Source organism: Diadema setosum, chromosome 4 (genome assembly GCF_964275005.1).
Source record: "Diadema setosum chromosome 4, eeDiaSeto1, whole genome shotgun sequence".
Taxonomy (NCBI): domain Eukaryota; kingdom Metazoa; phylum Echinodermata; class Echinoidea; order Diadematoida; family Diadematidae; genus Diadema; species Diadema setosum.
In genome coordinates, this window is record NC_092688.1 from 28,359,696 (window position 1) to 28,380,946 (window position 21,251).

At 41.0% G+C, this 21,251-nt stretch overlaps 1 protein-coding gene across 1 annotated transcript in view; it reads right to left on the reverse strand.

Moving 5' to 3' along the window:
• The window catches only part of LOC140227988 (mediator of RNA polymerase II transcription subunit 13-like), a 148,518-nt gene that overhangs the window by 84,759 nt on the left and 42,508 nt on the right, over positions 1 to 21,251 (reverse strand). Inside the window, exon 4 of the mRNA XM_072308387.1 lies at positions 19,118 to 19,204. Within this exon, the coding sequence (XP_072164488.1) occupies positions 19,118 to 19,204 (87 nt within the window). The remainder of the gene's footprint in view (positions 1 to 19,117; positions 19,205 to 21,251) is intronic.

The window sequence follows — 21,251 nt, forward strand, 5'->3', positions numbered from 1 at the left end:
CCAACCAACATCACGGTGATTCCTATATCCAGGGCTCGACACTAACGGTGGCCCGGTGGCCCGGGGCCACCAAAAATGAAAGTCGGGCCACCAAATTTCAAAAAAAGGCAAATTTGGTGGCCCGCCTCGGGCCACCAAATTTTTTTGAAAAGTACGTACGTCAATTAATTCGTTACTTTTTGCGCCGGAAATTAGCAGTTATATTGTTTAAAGGATGCATGAAAAGGACTGAATGAGTGCCTGAGAGTGAGTGTTGCGAGTTTGTTGAGGCTTGTTTATGAGTAGATATGTCCAACTTCCAATTCTTACTATGACTGGATAAAACTTAGATATCTGACTCATTAAAAAAACAGGACTTTAATGTTTTTTATTGTTTTTTTTTCGGGGCCACCAAATTTTTCTCTCGGGCCACCAAAAATTTGAAATTGAGGATTTTGGTGGCCCCATCGGGCCACCAAACAAAAAAGTTAGTGTCGAGCCCTGCTATATCCCCTTCACACTATGTGTGGCGGGGGTATAATCAACAAATCAGGCCACAGCAGTATCCAACGATTTTCCATGTTGGCGAGAATGGTGTGCCGCCTGCTGGGAAATATGATTGCTACTGTAGGGCACGATCAATCATCACGTATTACCCACTCGTGAATGGGGAGGGCTTTTCAGGTACATTTCATACTTTTGGTACCGTACCACAATACTCATTTAAACAACTCATTATCCTGGCAAATCATGTCAGCCAGACAAGGTTTTAAGTAGACCCTTCTGATATACTGCACAGTACTTCCAAATGGTGGAAAATTAATTTTGAGCACTTTTGAGAACTACACTTTGCTTTTATCTGTATGGAACAGATGCTTCCTTAGTCAGGAAGACATGACAGATCTATGGATGAGTTTGTCTCATCATAAAGAAAAGTATCAGTTTCATCATCTGGTTGGAAAATATCAATGGATGGTCTCACTGCACTCCTAATCTGGCGAGTCTGTCTGTGGATAAAGATACCCGGTCTGACATTCCAGCACTTCACCTGGATTAAATTTGTTACAGGCTACATGTGTGTGTACTGTATCAAGAGATTAAAAGCCTGATATTCACTACTGAAATCAAGTCGGGCAAGTATTTTGGAACAACAGGATAAAATGCTTGCCCAAAATGGACAACCAAAAAGTTCTGAAGCCACCTTTTTTTCACTTCTGCCCCTAAAAACTCATTAAGTCAACCCTACAGATGCCCAAATATGACTGTTTAGTGATGCAATGCACTTTAAAGTGAAAACATATTTTTGGTAAGGGTTTGAAAACCCGTCTGGCACCATTTCATATTTGCTTGCAATATATCGAAAGAGTCTACAAAGAAACTTACCTGGCTGACGCGATTTGCCGCGATGATGAGTCCTTTTGGAGTATTTTGAGAAAAATAATAAAAGTCGGAAAACAGACTTTTATTCCAGAAGGATCCAGACTAACTCGGTCTCAGGGAAAACTTGACCCTATTTCAGACAATTTACACGCAGTTCATGATCGCCATGTACTTAACATTCTACTGTATGATACTGTACCAAACGAGGCCTAACTGAACAGACAGGAAAGTGCAGGCTAATCCTGTATAAAACAAATGGACAGCGCGCGGTCCTCAAGCGTATACGCACATCACCTCAGTTGCTGAGACGCGCTGTCTGTTGTTGTTTATCAAGCGTCTTTGATTGTTTTTAGAGGTGCTTGATGGGAGCACACTAATTTTGAATGCGCGCCAAAAGGTTTTTTGATGCACGCGTTGTAACAACTCGGACCATTACTGCGAGTAGACAGAACGTGAAGCGCTATACAGGCCGCTCCCATAGTACAACACTGTACAATCCAGAGGGACAACCAAGACAACTCAGCCCACCGTCAAAGAGAGGCCGAGTTATCCCAGAGTCCGAGTTTAGCCTGACCCCGTTCGGGTAAGTTCTGAGACTGAACCTTTTCGGTTAATATTTCGCATTTTCGTCGTTACACATCGAATATCTTGTTATTACAGCGTTATTCCGCACATTTCCTAGGCATACGTTCACATTCGGGAGCGAAATTTGACAAATTTTGCAGACGCACCAGAACTATGTTTTGGCTTTAAATTCATCTCAGCACCCTTACAATGTGAAGAAGCCCCAATGCAATGCAATACCAACATTTGATCGAAACAAGTTTGTTTCTCCAATATATGTGTGGGTGGGGGTATAATAATTAACAATAAGTAGGCCCTAGTCGAAGTTTGCAGCACTGAACGCTACACAAAAGTAAAATACAGTGGAAACTCGGTACGACGAGATCCTTGGGATCAACAGTCAATAAATGACACAAAACAACACAGAACAAAGGAAACGAATTTATTGGGAATGGAAAAATAGTTTGTTATAAGTATTCTGTTAGTGTTATATGAGATCTCCTTTAACAGGCCTAGATCTATATCGAGTTTCCACGATACACAGGAAAGAAAGTTCAGACGCTTTTCACCTGCAGTGCACATCGACACATGAACAGAAATTCAGCTCTTAACTTGCAGAAAAAGATGCAATAATGTTGTAAAAAAACACACAACACTCTAAAAGTCATTTCGTACTTGGGAGGCAAGGAAAAAGCCGATAAAAAGAAAGAGAAAAGAAGCAGACATTGGAACAGAACGCCTTCTACCCTGCCTCAAAATAAAGTAGGGTATGTGGCTGGAAGCTGGCTACAGTGTATACCCGGTAGCTAGCGAGCTCTATACTAGCTGCCTCGCGCTCCCAAACAACACACAGGGATACCACGGTGATCGATGTAAACATCCAGGGTCCGTAGGCGGCAGGGATTCACCCGCAAAGCTCTGTTCGCTGTACACAGAGTACGCAAGAAGCGATTTGCGTGTGCGCACACTTTTCTATTCAGCGCTTTCAACATTTTAAAACATTGTTTAAATTTATGACCAGCATTCATATGATCTTTTTTTTTTTCTTGCTAGAAACACTGTTTTGAAAGGTGCTGAGGTTTGAAACACCGTTTCTCGCTAGAAAAAAAACAACTTATTATGAATGTGGCTCATTGCACACACTGTAATCAGTGACATACTTATACTACAAAAAAAAAAGACAAAAAAACACTAGTCATTATGATAAGGTTTCCTGTAATCCAATCTATCTCGCCAAAAGCAATGTGTCAACTTGCTATGCTATCCCCCGTTAGCACTCCACTCACATTATAAGATCTGATAAAACAAAAATCAACCACACAATTTTGTCACTTGTCTTTGAGGATGTGTGATGTTATATCCTTGATATGCATTTAGCACTAAAAATCCAAGTAATCTTCCTAAATAGCCCATTGAACACCATATGTGGTGACCTGAAAAGAAGGATTCATACGCATGAATGATGTTTCAGTTGTGGATGTTAGTAGACACATGCTAACGCTTTTCAAGGATTATTTGCTGTCTGTTCAGTCAGTAGTTTACTACAAACAAGACCCTTACATTCAGCAGAGCCTCAGTATTTTCAAGAAACCGACATGTCAAAGCAGTGATAGCGTGTGCAGCAAGTGCAGAGGTTCATGGCATCTAACGAGACTCACTTTGCAAGCCACAGTGCAATTGAGTGTGCCTGTGTAATGGTATGTGGGTGTGTGTGTGTGTGTGTGTGTGTGTGTCCTGTGTGTGAAATCAACATTGCCCTTGTGTCCACACACTCCTTCCTTGCATGTCTTATGTAGCTTTCAGCAGAGAGGGAAGCTATTGCTAGACAGACAGAGTGATGATGGTGATAACCGCATTCATTGCCTTCAACACTGGCAACCCATGGTGAACGTGGGACACACCACAGGCATGATTGTCTTCCAGGTTGGCCAAACAATTGCCCAAATATTATGCACTCATCTGGCCAATGTATTTTCATTTTTCCCTTTTCACAAACTCTCACCATAACTGAGAACAAGAGTGGCACAAACACTTTGTCTCAACTCACGAACAAAAGAATAAATGAAAATGAATTCTACAGTATGCTGTTGGTGGGCCACACTAAGCCTAATCAAAAAGTCACAGCCTTGGATGTATAGTGATTTGAATGCAACCAGTATTTACAAGGTGATTTTTTTAATGCAGGGCGGCACACTGGCGCCGGTTTGATGGTCCCAGACCGGTAAAAGTCACTGTCAAACTGGTAACTTTTCAGGAAATCCACAAGTTACCGGTCCGACATGACCAGTAAAAAAAAAGCATTGGCAGGGTTAGTAGAAAGAAAAAGAGCAGCCCCGATCAGGGAGAAATGGAATGCAATATACCGCGTTGTTCGACGAGTTTTACGCAACTTTTCGTTTATGTCTACTGGTGCAATTTGTACAGTAAACATTAGTTTTGAGTACTAGTATTAGCAGTCGACACTACGAGATGCTATTCGCACTAGCGTGCGCATTGGCGCATGGCGCTGCTCACGCACTGCCATGCCATGCAATACATGCAAAGTATGTGTATGTACAAAGTACGGTAACTGCTGAAATGCATACCGGTATTCCTCAATGCGTTTGTTCGTTCGTTTGCTTGCGATCGGCGGTTATGCCAGACAAGGAGTATGTATTGATAGAGGCGCACGCATTTCTGTGGTCATTTCACTCATGATTTTTTAAACCCAAGATCCGATCCCGGCTTTCGCAGCAGCGTGGCAGTTGACATGTTAGAACTAGTTTACTTGTGCCAATTTTTAGAAAACAAAAAATATTCAGCAGTAAAGATCTGATTGCGTTTATTTTCATTTCATTCCTTCAGAATGGTCTCATCATGAAGATAGGTGCAAAAAGGATCACGAAATCGGCCCTGCCGTGTACCTTTCAAGAACGCGTGCACAAAATGTGACGAGATTATCAGGAGAAAAAAAATAATTCATAAAATCATCGCAGTCCCGTTGAAATTTGGGGAAACAATAGGCGCAAAAAGGATCTTGAATTCGGTACTGCATGCCGTGTTGGTTATCAAAAACGCATGCACAAATGCGAAGAGATTATCGGGAAAAAACTAGGCCTTAAGAATGCATTTTCAGCCCTTCTGGTGCTTGTATAACAGATTACAGCCGAAATAATTCACGAAATCATCGCAATCCCGCTGATATTTGAGGTAGAAATAGGCGCAAAAAAAGATCGTGATAATCGGCCGAGTCGTATACCTTTCAAGAACGCATTTACAAAATGCGAAGAGATTATTGGGAGAAAAATAAAGGACACAATTTCAACCCCTTCTGGCGCGTGCATCATACAGATTACAGCCGAATATTAAATCATCGCAATCCTGTTGATATTTGAGGAAACGATGGGCGCAAAAAGGATCTTGAATTCGGCCCTGCATGCTGTGTATTTTTCAAAAAATGCATGAACAATTGCAAAGATATTTTCGGGAGAAAAATAAAGAATGCATTTTCAACCCTTCTGGTGCGTGCATCAAAAAAGACTACAGCCGAAATAATTCATGAAATCAACGCAATCCCGCTGATTTTGAGGTAGAAATAGGCTAAAAAAAGGATCATGAATTCGGCGGACCGTGTCATACACCTTTTAAGAACGCATATGTACGAAATGCAAAAAGATTATCGGGAGAAAAATAAAAGACAAATTTTCAATGCCTTTCAGCACCTGCATCATAAAGGTTACAGCCGATTAATAATTTATGAAATCATCGCAATCCCATTGAAGTTTGAGGAAACAATAGGCGCAAAAAGAATCATGAATTCAGCCATGTGGTATATCTTTTAAGAATGCATTTACGAAATTCGAAGAATTTATCGGGAAAAAATAAAGGACACATTTTCAGCCCCTCTTGGCACGTGCGTCATAAAGATTACAGCCGAATAATTATCCATGAAATCATCGCAATCCTGTTGAAATTTGAGGAAACAATAGGTACAAAAAGGATCTCGAATTCGGCCCTGCATGCTGTGTATCTTTCAAAAACGCATGCACAAATGTGAAGAGATATTCGGGAGAAAAATAAAGAACGCATTTTCAACCCTTCTGGTGCGTGCATCACAAAAGATTACAGTCGAAATAATTCATGAAACCATCGCAATCCCATTGAAGTTTGAGGAAACAAGAGGTGCAAAAAGAATCATGAATTTGGCCATGTCATATCTTCTAATCCGAGAGGACGCATTTACGAAATGTGAAGAGGTTATCCGGAGAAAAATAAAGGGCGCATTTTCAACCATTCTGGTGTGTTCATCACAAAAGATTACATCCGTAGTAGTTCATGAAATCGTCACAATCCCGCTGATATTTGAGGTGGAAATAGGTGCAAAAAGGATCGCGAATTCGAAGAGCGCATGCACAAATGCGAAGAGATTATCGGGAGAAAAATAAAGAACCCCTTCTGGCACGTGCATCAGAAAATACTACAGCTAAAATAATTCATGAAATCATTGCAATCCAGCTGAGCACCAAGAGTGTGTTACTCTACGTGCGCCGATGTTTTACAAAAAGTCACAAACACATTCGATACAAGCTGATTTTGTTCATAATCATTTTACACTTTAATTTACAAACAAACATTCAATTCTTTTAAAATGGTTCTATACAAGAAGAAGAGATAGGAGTACAAAGCATCACAAATTCGACCCTGCAGTGTACTTTCAAGAATGCATTTTACGCAAAGAAATTTTTGGAGGAAAGTTCAAAACTGCATTTCAATCCCTTCTTTTTTTTTCCCCTTCTTTTTCGTATTAACAAATCAATTCATAAATGATTCCTTTTTGTTCCTTCTCAATGTAATGATCCATAAACAATGCAAGTTTACAAAATATTAAGCTGTAAAATGTACTTTTTTGGGGGGGGGGGGGTAATAGTAGTCGAAAAAAACATGAAAATAAATTTGCAAGTCATTTAATGCTTTTTTAGGTTGTGGTTGACCAGTAAATTTTTTGTTCGGACCAGTACAAAATTGGTAAAACGGGGTATTTACTGGTCCGACAGAGACAGGTCGGACCAGCAGAAAAAATGGGTTAGTGTGCAGCCCTGTTTAATACTATGAATCATTTGTGAATGGCATTAGGAAATGAAATGCGATGATTTGCAACATCAGATACTGTTCACAACAGCACTAATTACTCACTTACAACAAAACAAACTAAAAATGTTGGGGATGCCTCCACCATATTGCCTCGTTCTCCCATTCTACTGTACATCTCGGCAATGTGAGACAACAGTTTCACACGATAAGCAAAATATTGAAATGACATGTTTGTCACAGATGTGTTAAAAATGTTTACTTTCCTTGAACTAGGTTTCATTTGGATGAATGGCTAAATTGTTCAAGAGAGCAAGCATTCTGGAATTTAAAGATTTTCACTTGATCTTTTGACCCCATGGCGACAATCTTTCCCTACTGAATAATTTTGCAGTGATGCATGTGTATACCAAGTTTGAGTTCGCACCATGAAATTTTTGTGAGTTGCCTCTAACATTAAATGTATGTAGTGCAGATAAGATATTTCATGTGCATTTTAATTTCGCGAATATTGGCTCTCGCGAAATTCGCGAAATTGAAATGCACATGAAATATCTTGCGAACATTCCTTGTTTTACAGTAACTTAACTAGAAATGTCGCTATGGTGACTGGTGAATGCCTTCACCCTATTACACAGTTCTCTCAATAGGTCTAGATTACACTCCAAATCGACTCATGGCAGAATAAACAGAACAACTCAAGTAAGGCATTGGGAAAAGTGTTTCTAATCACATTTTCCATAGTGGGTACTAGTACACACCTTTCAAATCCATTCCCAACTTTTCGAGTTATTGTGCAAACAGACAAACCAACGCCAATGATCACTTAAAGATAATAAAAAGTTTTGGTACGTGAAAAGTTTCCCTGAATTTCCTTGTCTTGGTTTGTGTTTCACGTTAAAGTATGTTGTCTGTGAGAATTACTCGCCCCAAAGTGCTCTCATGTCTTAGTAATCATGCAATAATGGTTTCGTACCAGAGCCGTCGCCATACAGCGTCGATAAATATTGTACGAAACCACTGACTGCGACCAGCAGCGTGCAGCCCATTGTACAAGTGTACGCATAGCTAACTGCGACCAGCAGCCCCATACGCATAGCGTAATGGGGCTTCGCATTGTAACATTCAGGATCATGACAGAATTAGTATCGCGGGTAAATGTCAATTTAAAATCCCAAAATTTCTTCGATTTGAAGACTTACCAATTAAGTTGAAGTATTGAAAACAGGATTCGAACAACGTTTGGTTCTGCCAATAGTCCCTTTCTTTTCGAATTGATGACTGAATGTGACTCGGTCGAGAGGACCTTGGGAGAGCTACATACACCATGGACCAATGCATACACTGACAACTACGGCCACGCATGCGTACACAAACATCTTATCCGTTGATATGGGATTTGAAATTTGTGCGCATGTGATGTGTTCGCATGCACTGGCTGTAGTATTCAGTGTACATGGTGTATGTAGCTCTCCCAAGGTCCTCTCGGCCGAGTCACATTCAGTCATCAATTCGAACAGAAGGGGACTATAGGCAGAACCAAACGTTGCCCGAAGCCTGTTTTCAATACTTCACCTTAATTGTAAGTCTTCAAATTGAAGAATTTTTGGGATTTTAAGTTAACATTTATCCCGCGATACTAAATCTGTCATGATCCTGAATGCTACAATGCGAAGCCCGATTACGCTATGTGTATGGGACTGCTGGTCGCTATGCGTATGGGGCTGCTGGTCGCAGTTAATTGCATGATTACTAAGACATGAGAGCACTTTGGGGCGAGTAAGTCTCACAGTGTTAGTTATATGAAAGGTACTTTAACCTGAAACACAAACTAAGACAAGGAAAGTTTTGAGGTACCACAACTTTTTATTATCTTTAACCTCCTCCTTCCTTGGTGGTGGTAAAAATCTGACCATGTGTTTTCAAGGACATGAAACTGTGCAGACTGCCCTCAAGTTGTTCCCCCCCCCCCCCAATCACCCAATGTGCCACAAAACAAAAACAAAACTAGAAATGTCGCTACGGCGACTGGTGTATGCCTCCGCCATAATACATGGTTCTCCTAATAGGTCTATAGTACAATGTCTTGACAATGTGCGATGACAGTTTCACACAATTGGCAAAATATTAAAATGACATGTTTGCCACAAATGTGCTGAATGTTCACTTTCCTAGAACTAGGTTCAATTGGATGAATGATTAAAACGTCAGAGTGCAGGTATTTGGGGGAACTGATGATTTTCACTTGACTTCTGACCCTTTTACAAGTTTATGCATTGAGTAATTTTCAAGGTATTGAGAAAAAGTATAATTTCAGTATCAAATGGTAAAATAGTATTATCGAAACCTGGCCTTTGACCTTTGACCCGACAGTTCCAAAGAGAATCACTGTTAGGTAGAACATGCATAGATATGTAAGTTTCATGACAATACCTTGAGTTATTTTTGACATATGGAGGAAAAAGTGCAATTTAGCACTTTCACTTAACCTTTGACCTTTGACCTTTTGGCAAGAAACTTCCCACAGAATATATATTGGGTTATACATGCATACATCAAGTTTTAAAAAAATCTTTCAGGCATTGCATAAATATAAGGAAAGTAGTTATATTTTGAAGAGTTGACCTTGACCTTTGACCCCTGACCTTTGACCCATGACCCCCAACTTCCCTAGATAATCACTGCCCATCGGTACAAGCATATATACTAAGTTCCATGAAGATACCTTGAACCATTTGCGAGATATGGAGAAAAACATGAAATTTCAATTTTTTTTCACAAAATAACCTGTGACCTTTGACCTTTGACCCTGTGACCCTAAAATCCACACAAAGTATCATCCCCCAAGGATATACCCTCATACCAAGTTTGATGCAAAACCACCACACGGTTCTTGAGATATCGACAAAAACAAAACGGGACGGACGGACGACCCGAGAACATAATGCCTCCGGCCACTTCGTTGGCGGAGGCATAAAAATTGAAATTATACTTTAGAGTCACTGAAATCACACATGGCACCGTCTTAGTTTATCTCTTATGGTTTGAGAGAAGGAGATAAAATTTATGTAAAATTCTTTCATTTGGGGGTTTTGTCTGTCTCCCCTCACCACCCCCCCCCCCCCCCCCTTGGGCACTGAGCCCCAGCCCCTTCCCTCACTGAGGTTGGGAATGGTGCATACTTGTTCAAATATATTCTATCATCCAAGCCATAATACCTGCCAAGTTTGGTGAAAATTGGACCATATGTTCTGATGGAGAGGATGAAAGTGTACAACTTGGGTCCCAATTGGACCCCCACCCACCCATGCTCAAAGAGGGGCACCCCTGGATCTGCCAGGAACAAACGTGGAACAGTTTTCACTCATTATCAGCTTAGCTCTATTACTTCTGCTTCTAGAGAAGATTGTAAAGATTCCCTAATTTTTCTTTTGGGGGGGGGGGGGGGTTAGCCCTGCCCCAGGGGGCCCCCTGGGGGCACATGATGTCCATTTGTATAAATTGAGATCCTATCATCCCTAGGAATGCTACCTGCAAGTTTCGTAAAATTTCATCTCGAGGTATTCAAGAAGAAGATGATAATGTACAATTTAAGTTTGAATTTTACAAATCTAAATTTGGAACCGCCCTCCCCCCACCCTTCACCTTACAGGGATCGTATAGTTCTGGTTAAGACCTAACTTCAGGTTTCTAACATTTTTTTGGTGAGATAATGGGAAACCTCTTATGAAATGTGAAAGAGCATGTAATTCCAAGAGGAATTCAATGTTTACTTGATGGAAACTGGTTTTTAAATGGCTGAGATATAAAAAACAGAGCAATTGTAATACCCACCTTTTATCATGCTCACTTTGTTTTACTTTGTTATTGGATATCTCAGCCATTCCAAAACAAATTGCACTATTTTCAAGTGGTTTCTTGGTATCTCGCAAAAAAGTTAAAAGCCCAATCCTCATCTCCACCAGTACTACACCAGGCACGGGGAAACGGTGCAATCAACTCATCAAAAGCATATGACCTCAAAGCCTCATTTGCATGAATTATAACAGCTTGTGTATCCATGCAAAACCACTGGGGAGGTGTTGCAGGACAATCACAATATCTCACCTCAGAAGCCATCAAATGATAAAATCTATACAGTAAATTGAGGGAAAAATATTCTCTAACACACATTGTTAGTTATTTTGGGTTGTATTGAGGATAGACCTGTGAAAATAATGTTGAAACTTAGCTTCCAAAACAGAACATTTGGTTTCTAAACAAGTGTTATTTTCTCACATATTCCTTTAATGCCCAAAAATGAAACTGCGGTATATGAAGTAAGTATATCCATGGTATATCCATACTGTGTTCCAAGAATCTTTTCTGTATCATGTGGCGCACGGTTACAATATTGTATGTCGGAGAAAAATTGAGATCACTGTCATTTGTGACGCACGTAAAATCCATAGCGTAAGCAGTGCGCAGTCCGATGTATCGGTTTTCGTGCTGCATGAAGCAGTTGAAGCACATTGCAGGGTTCGTCTCTCGCCCACTGTCAATGGGCACCACCCTGTGGACCAAAAACAGAAACCTGACACCGCTGATTGGCTAAGCGTGCGCTGATCAGTAGAGAACGCATGCGCAGGAGGATGATCAAGTTGTGCATGTCCAGTATTTTCTCTAAAATTCAGTTGTCTTTTTGCTCTGATTTTCACCTAACTACTAATTGCACAAACACGAAACTTCGCAGGTAGTGAGTCCGGTGTATATAGACTAGTAATATGTTAATCAAATGCATATAAGTTACAATGTATTCATACAGGCGCAGACTTGTGTCAGGAAATAATCGTAACCCTTTCCCACCGTCGACTCAAACAGAAAAATACACATATCTCGAAACATACATCAGTATTTTCACCCCAAAATCATACGAAGAATGATATATATCCATATTAGAAATATGTGTAAAGTTTCAAGGGATTTGATGGTAAAATAAGGGAGATACGAAGAGGTGAACTTTCAAGATTTTTTTGTCCTATGCTCCACACGGTGCTTCGATGACCATTACGAATTCTAAAGCTAAAGCCCCTTTTCGCAGAGTAAATTACACCTTTTCGCCGGGCCTGATACCATCCCTTTACTATACATATGGACTGCATGAATGCAGTAATATCAGTAGAACACATCAGTGCAAGTCTATGGGGAAAATCGGACGATGAGGTTCAGAATTTATAAATGTTCAAAGTTTCTGCAGAGTCACTGCTGGATGAGAAGACTACTGCATTTTATGACGTCACACGTATAGAATATAAGGAAAATATTCAAGAGGATGATACAGTTCAGATTTGAATTTTTTTCCTGAATTCAAATTTGAACCCCCTCGCCCCCCCCCCCACCCCACACACAGTTTACCTTTATGATACTAATATAGAATTGAGTGAATGCAGCAATATCAATAGAACACATCAGTGGAAGTCTAAGAGGAAAATCGGACAATCCATTCAAAATTTATGAATGTTCAAAGTTTTGAAGTCACTGCTGGATGAGAAGATTACTACACTTCATGATGTCACATGCGTAGAACAATACAAGGAAAACATAAAAAGAATTCCATAAAAAAAAAAAGTCATTAAAAAAATAAGTACACATTCCCTTGACTTGTCACTGACGTATGTAAACCCTTCAGAAACTGAAGATTCTGGCCTATGGTTCCCTGAAAGGTACAGCAATATGATTGCTCTCATTTTGACAACTTTCTAAATGATGTAAAATAGCTCACTGCATGTTTATTTTTGCATTATAAGTTATATTTATTTGAAAGCCTATTTTAGTATTAAGACTACAGTACCAAGAGAATAGTGTGTCACAAAAATAATTACAAATCATGTACCCCTGCCAAGGAAGGAGGTTATGTTTTCACTGGCATTTGTTTGTTTGTTGTTTGCTTGTCTGTGTGCAAAATAACTTCAAAAGTTGTGAATGAATTTGGATGAAACTTACAGGAAAGCTTGAGAATGACACAAGGAACAGACAAGTTTTGGTAGCGATCCAGGAACTTTTTTGGATTTTATGAAGTATTTTCAATATTTTGGCAGATACGGTCAATGAACTTAGGAATTCAAGCTGCACACTTTTTTAAGGCTTGCATACATGCACTTAGTGCATGCTCAAGTTTCTGCTAGGGCAAGGCGCCTCGCAGCTGGAAGTGGATGGCATAACAAAAGGCTTCTAGGCCGAAATTGAGAAATCAGGCAATTTTCAGCATGCATGCACATGGGTGGAAATCACAGATCTCTATGGAAGAACAAGATCAGTGGTGGAAATGAGGCGCTTGGCAGAGGTCTGCACTCTCAGGAGTGTTGCTCTTCTAGTTCTGGCATACTTTAGATGACCTTTGACCTCTTTCAAATCATTAGACGGCCTAGACAGTTACTAGGATGTGATTGGTTGACAGCTCGTCACATGATTCTGTTTGTGAGGATCATAAATTTTATATTTTCCCACCTTGTTATATTTCACCAACTGGTCAAATGACTATATTTTTCCATGTATGTTGCCCTCTTACAGTTGAAATAACTAGAAATATCACTGAAGGTGATTAATACCCCCCGCCCCGTGACGACAGTCTTACCCAAGGAATGATCTTTCCTTGATCTTCTGCCATTTAAATGCCGTTACCATGGCAACGCAGCTTCCGACACGTCCGAAAAATATGTCTTGCACATCTTCCCACCAAGACTATTGTGTGTGCCACATTTCATAAGCTTTTGTCAAAAACTGAGGAAGTAGTTCAATCCACAAGATCTTTCCTTGATCTTCCGCCATTAATATGCCGTTACCATGGCAATGCAGCTTCCGACACGTCCAAAAAATATGTCTTGCACATCTTCCCACCAAGACCAATGTGTGTGCCACATTTCATGAGCTTCAGTCGAATACAGAGGAAGTAGTTCAATCCGCAAGATCTTTCCTTGATCTTCTGCCATTTATATGCCGTTACTATGGCAACGCAGCTTCCGACACGTCCGAAAAATATGTCTTCCACATCTTCCCACCAAGATCAAGGTGTGTGCCACATTTCATAAGCTTTGGTAAAAAAACTGAGGAAGTAGTTAAATCCGCAAGATCTTTCCTTGATCTTCTGCCATTAATATGCCGTTACCATGGCAACGTACTTTCTAGTACTGTCAAAAAATGCGTCTTGCACATCTACAACCAAAGGCACACATCTGTACCAAGTTTCATGGAAATTGGGCAAAAACTGAGGAAGTAGTTTGCAACACAAAATTTTCCATCATTTTGGCTCATAATATGTGAGCTGTTACCATGGCAACATACTTTTTGTCACTGTCAAGAAATGTGTCATGCTGACCTATATCCTAAGACAAACATTCAATATGAATTCCATGAGAATTGGAAGAACACTGATGAAGCAGTTTTGCCATGAAGCATTTTGCCCTATGAATATTTTACCAATAACATGCCGTTACCATGGCAACGCACTTTTTGCCACTGCGGAAATATGTGTCTTGCACATTAACATATTCAGATGAACATCTGTACCTAATTTCATAAAAATTGATCAAAAACTGTGGGAGGAGTTCGCGACGCAAGATTTGTACCCATGTTTGCCCATAATATGCCGTTACCATGGCAACGTACTTTTGGGTACTGTCAAAAAATACGTCTTGCACATCTACAACCCAAGGCACACATCTGTGCCAAGTTTTATGGGAATCGGTTGAAAACTGAGGAAGTAGTTCGCGACGCAAGATTTGCAACGGACCGACCGCCCGACCGCCCGCCCGACCGCCCGCCCGACCGCCCGCTGATTCCTATTATATACCCCCTTCAAACTTCGTTTGGCGGGGGTATAACAACAATTACACCAACATAAGGGTGAGGGACTACGGTAACTGTAACGAGCAAACAATTCCTATCGATAACAGCAGTCTCAATCGATATATACAGTTTGGTCTCCCCCCTCCCAAATACGTGCATGAGAGAGACAGCGGAGGCTAGGTTAAATGCGCTAGGCCTAAGCGAAGCCCACAGACTAGTAGTCTAACGTAGGTACTTATGTGTAATGCACATACCACGTAATTTGGCCCACGAAATTTGGATTCACACTTCAAAATGGAACCCCATTTTGTCTATAATGAAAGATGCCAAGCTCGATAAGCTTTTGGAGGATAAAGATTCTAAATCCAATAAACATGTCCTAAAACAAGCGTTAGACTCATTATTCAGTTCAGTACTTAGAGGGCAATTCCTTGACATCGAACAATTTAGTGGAGGAGGACTATACGACACCAAGCAGGTATGCAAAACACTTGTGATACTAGCAGAAGTCTGTGTTTGTGAATAGTTTCTACAACGTTACATCTCTGCAGCAGAGAGAAAAGAAGACTAATTTTGAAATCGCTACAGATTTCTTTGACAGAAGCTACGTATACCCGGCACAAGACAAATTGACCAAAAATCACAGGGAGAAAAAAAAAAAAATAATGCACTAGGCCTGATCACTTTGGTTGTACGAAAGAAATGATGAAAATTGTCCAGCAAAGTCATTTTGTGAGTATAGGGCCTATGTCCCACTTACCGAGGCTTACTGAGTTCAGAGACATAAAAGACTAAAGCATGAAGACAGAAATCATAATATAGGCGTAGGCCAACAACTAGTTCTAGTCCAATTCCAAGGTGTGGTCCAGCACACACACTGAGCAGACCCCCATCAAGTCCGCCGGTATCCCTAAGCTTGTCTCACATAGTCAAAGACGTAGGCCTACTCGTAGCTCTCCTCTGCTGATCTTTTGAATATGAGCCTAACTTTAGTATGAGCGTCGTTACTGGACTTGAGCCTAATGTTAGTACATTCACGAACGCCTTTAGTGGACAAGAGCCTAACATTATTAAATCTATGCGTCTTTAGAAATTGCAGGACTACGCAGTACACTCTAGGTCTACACTGTCGCAGTCATCAAAATCTACATTAATTGTTCAATCACTGTCAAGCTCACAGTCTTCTCCGCAAATGATGAATTTTGCTTCAAACGAACTTGATGTTGACCAGAAAAAAATGTCACGCAGTACTAGACCCCGTTTACAGTGCGAGGCTCGGCCGTGGCCGAGCCGCGGCCGAGCCCAGCCCCGCTTCAGTGTAAACGCGCAAAAGGCCAAATGCGAGGCCAAAATTGGCCTCGCATTTGGCCTCGCTCTGGAGGTGGTCTCGGCCGCGGCCGAGCCGCGGCCGAGCCCGGCCTCTTCTTGGTGTAAACGCAAACTGGGCCAAATGCGTGGCCAATTGCGCGGCCAATTTTAGTCTGGCTTCCAAACCCTCTGCCTGTATCTTTCGCTATTCAGGATATTAACCCCCTCAACGTGGAAAACTAGTATAGTTTAAGGTGGTTTTGTCCTGCAAAGGATTTTTTCCTTCGGCAAAGGCCTTTGCCCGAACGGCGACTTCGTCGCCACGGAATTCATTTGGCAAAGGGTCTGAAAACCAAACAATACCAAATTGCGTTTGTTTACAAGCAGAGCGCCACTACGACAAAATATTGAAAGGTTTGAATCAAAAGCGCGGCCGAGCCCAGCAGTGTAAACGGACAAAATTGCGAGGCTCGGCCGCGCAATTGAGGCCGGAATCGGCCGCGGCCGAGCCGCGGCCGAGCCCAGCCCCGCACTGTAAACGGGGTCCTAGTCATCAGTCACTTTCATCACTGTACAGTGAACATCATAAACAAGTACACAACTAGACTACTTCACAGCTCGTGTAAATATGGGTGCATTCGAGTGCTCTCCTAAAGCGAACTGCACCGTACCGTACCTGAACCAGAGGAGCGCTCAAACGCTCCTAAAGTGTACCGTACCGTACTGTACCGAGCAAAAAGTGGACCACTTCCCGATGTGCTCCAAAAGCGTACCAAAAGTTTGCTGTAAAGTATGCGTGTATCATGCACATATGTCACAATGCAAAGACATCATTCTCTTTGTTCAGGACAGCTGCAAGTAGTTCAAGCATCAGGTGGATGACATTCTTGCTACAAAATGTGTGACCTTTTCTAAAAATAACTCGTGAGGTATGCTTTCTCGACAAAGCACTCCAACGCTTCAAATCTGGCACAGTTCAGTACGGTACGCTTTGGTTCGGTTCGCTTTGGTTTGCCTTAGAGCGCTCGAACGCACCCGATGTTTATAGTTTTGTGCTTCAATTGTCTGAACTGCTACGCTGTTGATTTTAACCATTTACATTGGGACTTGGATTGAAACATTGAATGACCAATTACACACATATGTGACATCATTGGATCTTAACATGTGGTGTGCATTGAATTTACTGTAAAGAAAGCCTAGCAACTGAGAACTTAGTGAGGAGGCCTATCAGATCATCAACAAAAAAAAAAAGTTTCATTCTGCACTCTTCTGTAGATCAATCTAGTTGTTATAAGCATAATTAAGGCCATCTAATATATAGATATCGACTGGAAGAGGGTGGAATGTAACAATCATTGGAATGCCAGGGAGTTATATTTTCCCTCGTGATCACATCTTCCCTTGGGAAAATAAAACTCCCTGATGGTCCAAAGAACGTTATATTCCACCCCCTTCCAGTCAATATCTCTATGATATTCTATATGAAAACAAACCATCAAAAAAAGGTAGAGCATAACATTACACTTTAAAAAAAAAAATGGACGGTTTCAATAGTTTCAGTTTTCATGGGTTGATATGATTCCCCAGCTGCCTTCTGAAAGAGGCAAATCACATGCTCCTTTATTATGCAAGGAAATGAAAATATGTTGTATTTTCTCCATATTTTCTTGATATTGTTCTATGCATGTGATATTACAAGCAGTAGTAGTCTTCTCCTCCAGCAATGGCAGCACTAAAACTTCAAAAAGTTATACATAAATAATTCATACAATTTTATTCTTTACATCCAACATGCTGAAGTATGTCCACTGGCACTGGTTCAACGGTCCCAGACCAGAAAAGATCACTGTCGGGCCAGTAACTTTTCAGGCATTGCCAAATCTACTGGTCTGTTATAACTGACAAAAAAAGACAAATAGCAGTGTGGAGGAAGTCAAAAAAACAAAACAAAACAAAACAAAAATAACAGGACCACTAAATTTCAGGTTTGGTTCAGTAAACTCAAAATGTTATAACTTTTGAACTATGTAAATCTTTTGAATAACATAATTCATACAATTTCATTCTTTACATCCAACATGCTGAAGTTTAAAGTATGTCCACTGGCACTGATTCAACGGTCCCCGACAAGAAAAAAATCACTGTCGGGCCAGTAACTTTTCAGGCATTGCCAAATCTACTGGTCCGTCATGACTGACAAAAAAATAACAGTGTTGAGGCAGTCAAAAAAAAAAAACAACAACAACAATAACAGGATCACTAAATTTCAGGTTTGGCCCAGTAAAAAACATGAAACTGGCTATCTACTAGTCTGACAGGGACAGGGCAAACCAGTAGAAAAAAAAAAAATGGTTTAGCATGCAGCCCTGCAATCAATGTAAAAAGAAATGCCCAATGTTTGTGCATGTCATCTGAAATAGTGGTTCTATTTCAGCACTATGTTTCACAAGTTAGATTCAAGTTAAAGTGTAAGAAGTCTAGGACCCCTGTTACACATACGAAAAAGCCAGCCCCAGGTCGGCTTTCTCGTATGTATAAACAGTCACACAAAAGTGGGGCCGGCCTCAGGCCGACTCAACTTCAGGTCACCTCTGGAGGTGGTCCGAGATCCGCCATGCCTCAGGCCGGCCCCAGCTATTTGTAAATGGTACTGGGCCCCAAGGCCGGCTTTCGGAGCTGTGGTTGACAGGCCACATGACCTGTTGCAGGGGTGAGAGCGTGGTAGAGTATCGAAACCAAATTCACTTACTTAAAGGGCACTCCTACGGAAGAGTAGGGAAAGGCGACAGGAGGCCGGCCCATGTGTAAACAGGGTCCATGAGGAGCGTCTCACTTGAGCCGGCCCCAAAGCTCATGTGTAAACGGTTCACAAAGCAGCCTCAGACCAGCCTCAGGCTGCCTTTTATGTGTGACGGGGGTCTAAGAATAGTCATATAGCTTGGAACATTAACACCAAATTTGTGACCTCCAACAAGGATTATCAGCTTCTCACCTGAGATTTTCTCCAGGAAGTGGGAAGTTGTTGAATGGCTTGACAAACCATCTACCCAGTCGTACATAGCCGCCACTCAGTAGACATCTGAAGTAAGCAAAGAGAACAAATTAATGAGAAATTTCCAAAATAAGAATATGATAGAAAAGAAAGAAATTACATTTGTGACTGCCTTTGATGCTGTAAAAGACACAACACTGGGGCAGTATCACCAAAAAATAAAAATATCTGTTGCCACACAGCAGAAGTGTATCCCCCATGTTGTTTAACTATTGGGGCATAGAATGTACCATGATGGACCTCCTATAATGCATTGTTCTCCCAACAAGTCTATAGAACATCTTGACAATGTAAGACAACAGTTTCACATGACTGGCAAAAAAAGAATAATAATAATAATAAAAAAGAGAAAAAAAATTGAAATTACATGTTTGACCTTGGGGACTGGTATGTCTCTGCATAATGCATGTTTCCCTATTTAAAAGGTCTATAATACAATGTCATGACAATGTACAGGTATGATGACAGTTTCACATAATTGGCAAAATATTAAAATGAACGGTCTGTCACATATGTCAAATGTTCACTTTCCTTGAACAATTTGGATGAATGGCTAGATACTGTCTAAGAGTGCAGGTATTTGGAATTTTAAAGATGATATAAAGTTTTGGTACCCTGAATTTCCTTGTCTTAGTTTGTGTTTCAGGTTAAAGTACCTTTCATATAACTAACACTGTGAGACTTACTCGCCCCAAAGTGCTCTCATGTCTTAGTAATCATGCAATAATGGTTTTGTACCAGAGCCATTTACTAGTATACAAATGATGCACAGGATAGAGTGTGTTAGTGAAGGTGCGGCGCGCTCGAGAGTATTGACAATGGTGCGACATGCACGAGGCGCAGCCGAGTGCATGTTTGCAACCGTTGTCAATACTCGAGAGAGCGCCGCACCTTCACTAACGCCACGAAATAATCCTGTGCATCATTTGTTTTATAAAATGGGTCGAAAACTAACAGCATTATTCACGTACCTTTGTGGGACAATACCGGGTCTAGGGCAATTACCCCCTGGGCAATTACCCCGCACCCTTCCCCTGGCCCTAATCCTAATCCTAATCCTGAACCTAACCCTAACGCTAAACTAAATCCCTAACCCTAAACCTAACCCTAACCCTAATCTTTACTCTAACCTTACTACCAACCAGAAATTGGTCGGGGGGTAATTGCCCTCTGGGGGTAATTGCCCGGATACGGACAATACCAGTCAGCTACATGTAGCACTCGCTCAAAAGTCAAGATGTCCGAAGATGTTCGTCCCAAACATTTACGCACGTCGCACTTGGAAATCCCGCACGTACTGTACGTACGTATAAGGTTATATACGCCACATACTGTTATGCACAAGAAAGGCCGCCGGCTGTTGTGGCAGCCGGCGGCCCGAACTAGAAGTTGTTTACAGGATTGACAGCGCGTATAGTAGTGCGTGACGCACTTGTAACAACTGATTGAGTGCGCACTGCTAGTCACAAACATTGTGACGTACGTCAGGCCAGGGAGGTGGAAGAGAGACTCTTCTTAGTGCATACCTGAAGAAATTAATGCACGCACACGTGACTCATTTCAGCGCTTCCAATTGGCTACATTCTTGAACCCATTTTATAATATGCGCCGCCGTATGGCGGCGAGGTAGTACACGTATTATACAGAAGGGCAATTCCGCGGTAACGGAATTACAAATCAGAGAATTTTGGCTCATATTCTTTCACCCTGTATACAAGATTGATTACTTTGCCTTCTCTTGATACATTTCAAAGATGCAGAGGTACTCACACTGTCACCCCAAATACAAATTTGTTAAATGTTCTCACTTGGTTGGTTACAAAGGAGGTCTATGTGCGATGGTAACGGAATTACCAGAAAATTTAGTCACAACTTCAACTCTGACTTTGGGAGTTGTTTCTCTGAAATCTATAACACATACACTGTAGGTTGTTGTCTGATTTCATCTTTGATTGTATTGACTTCAATTCAGTTGTATTGTTTTTCAAATATTTCATCACATTTTCAAAGCAGCAGGCTTTTTCCCTATAAAGTCAGTGGTAACGGAATTACACAAATGGTAACAGAATTACGC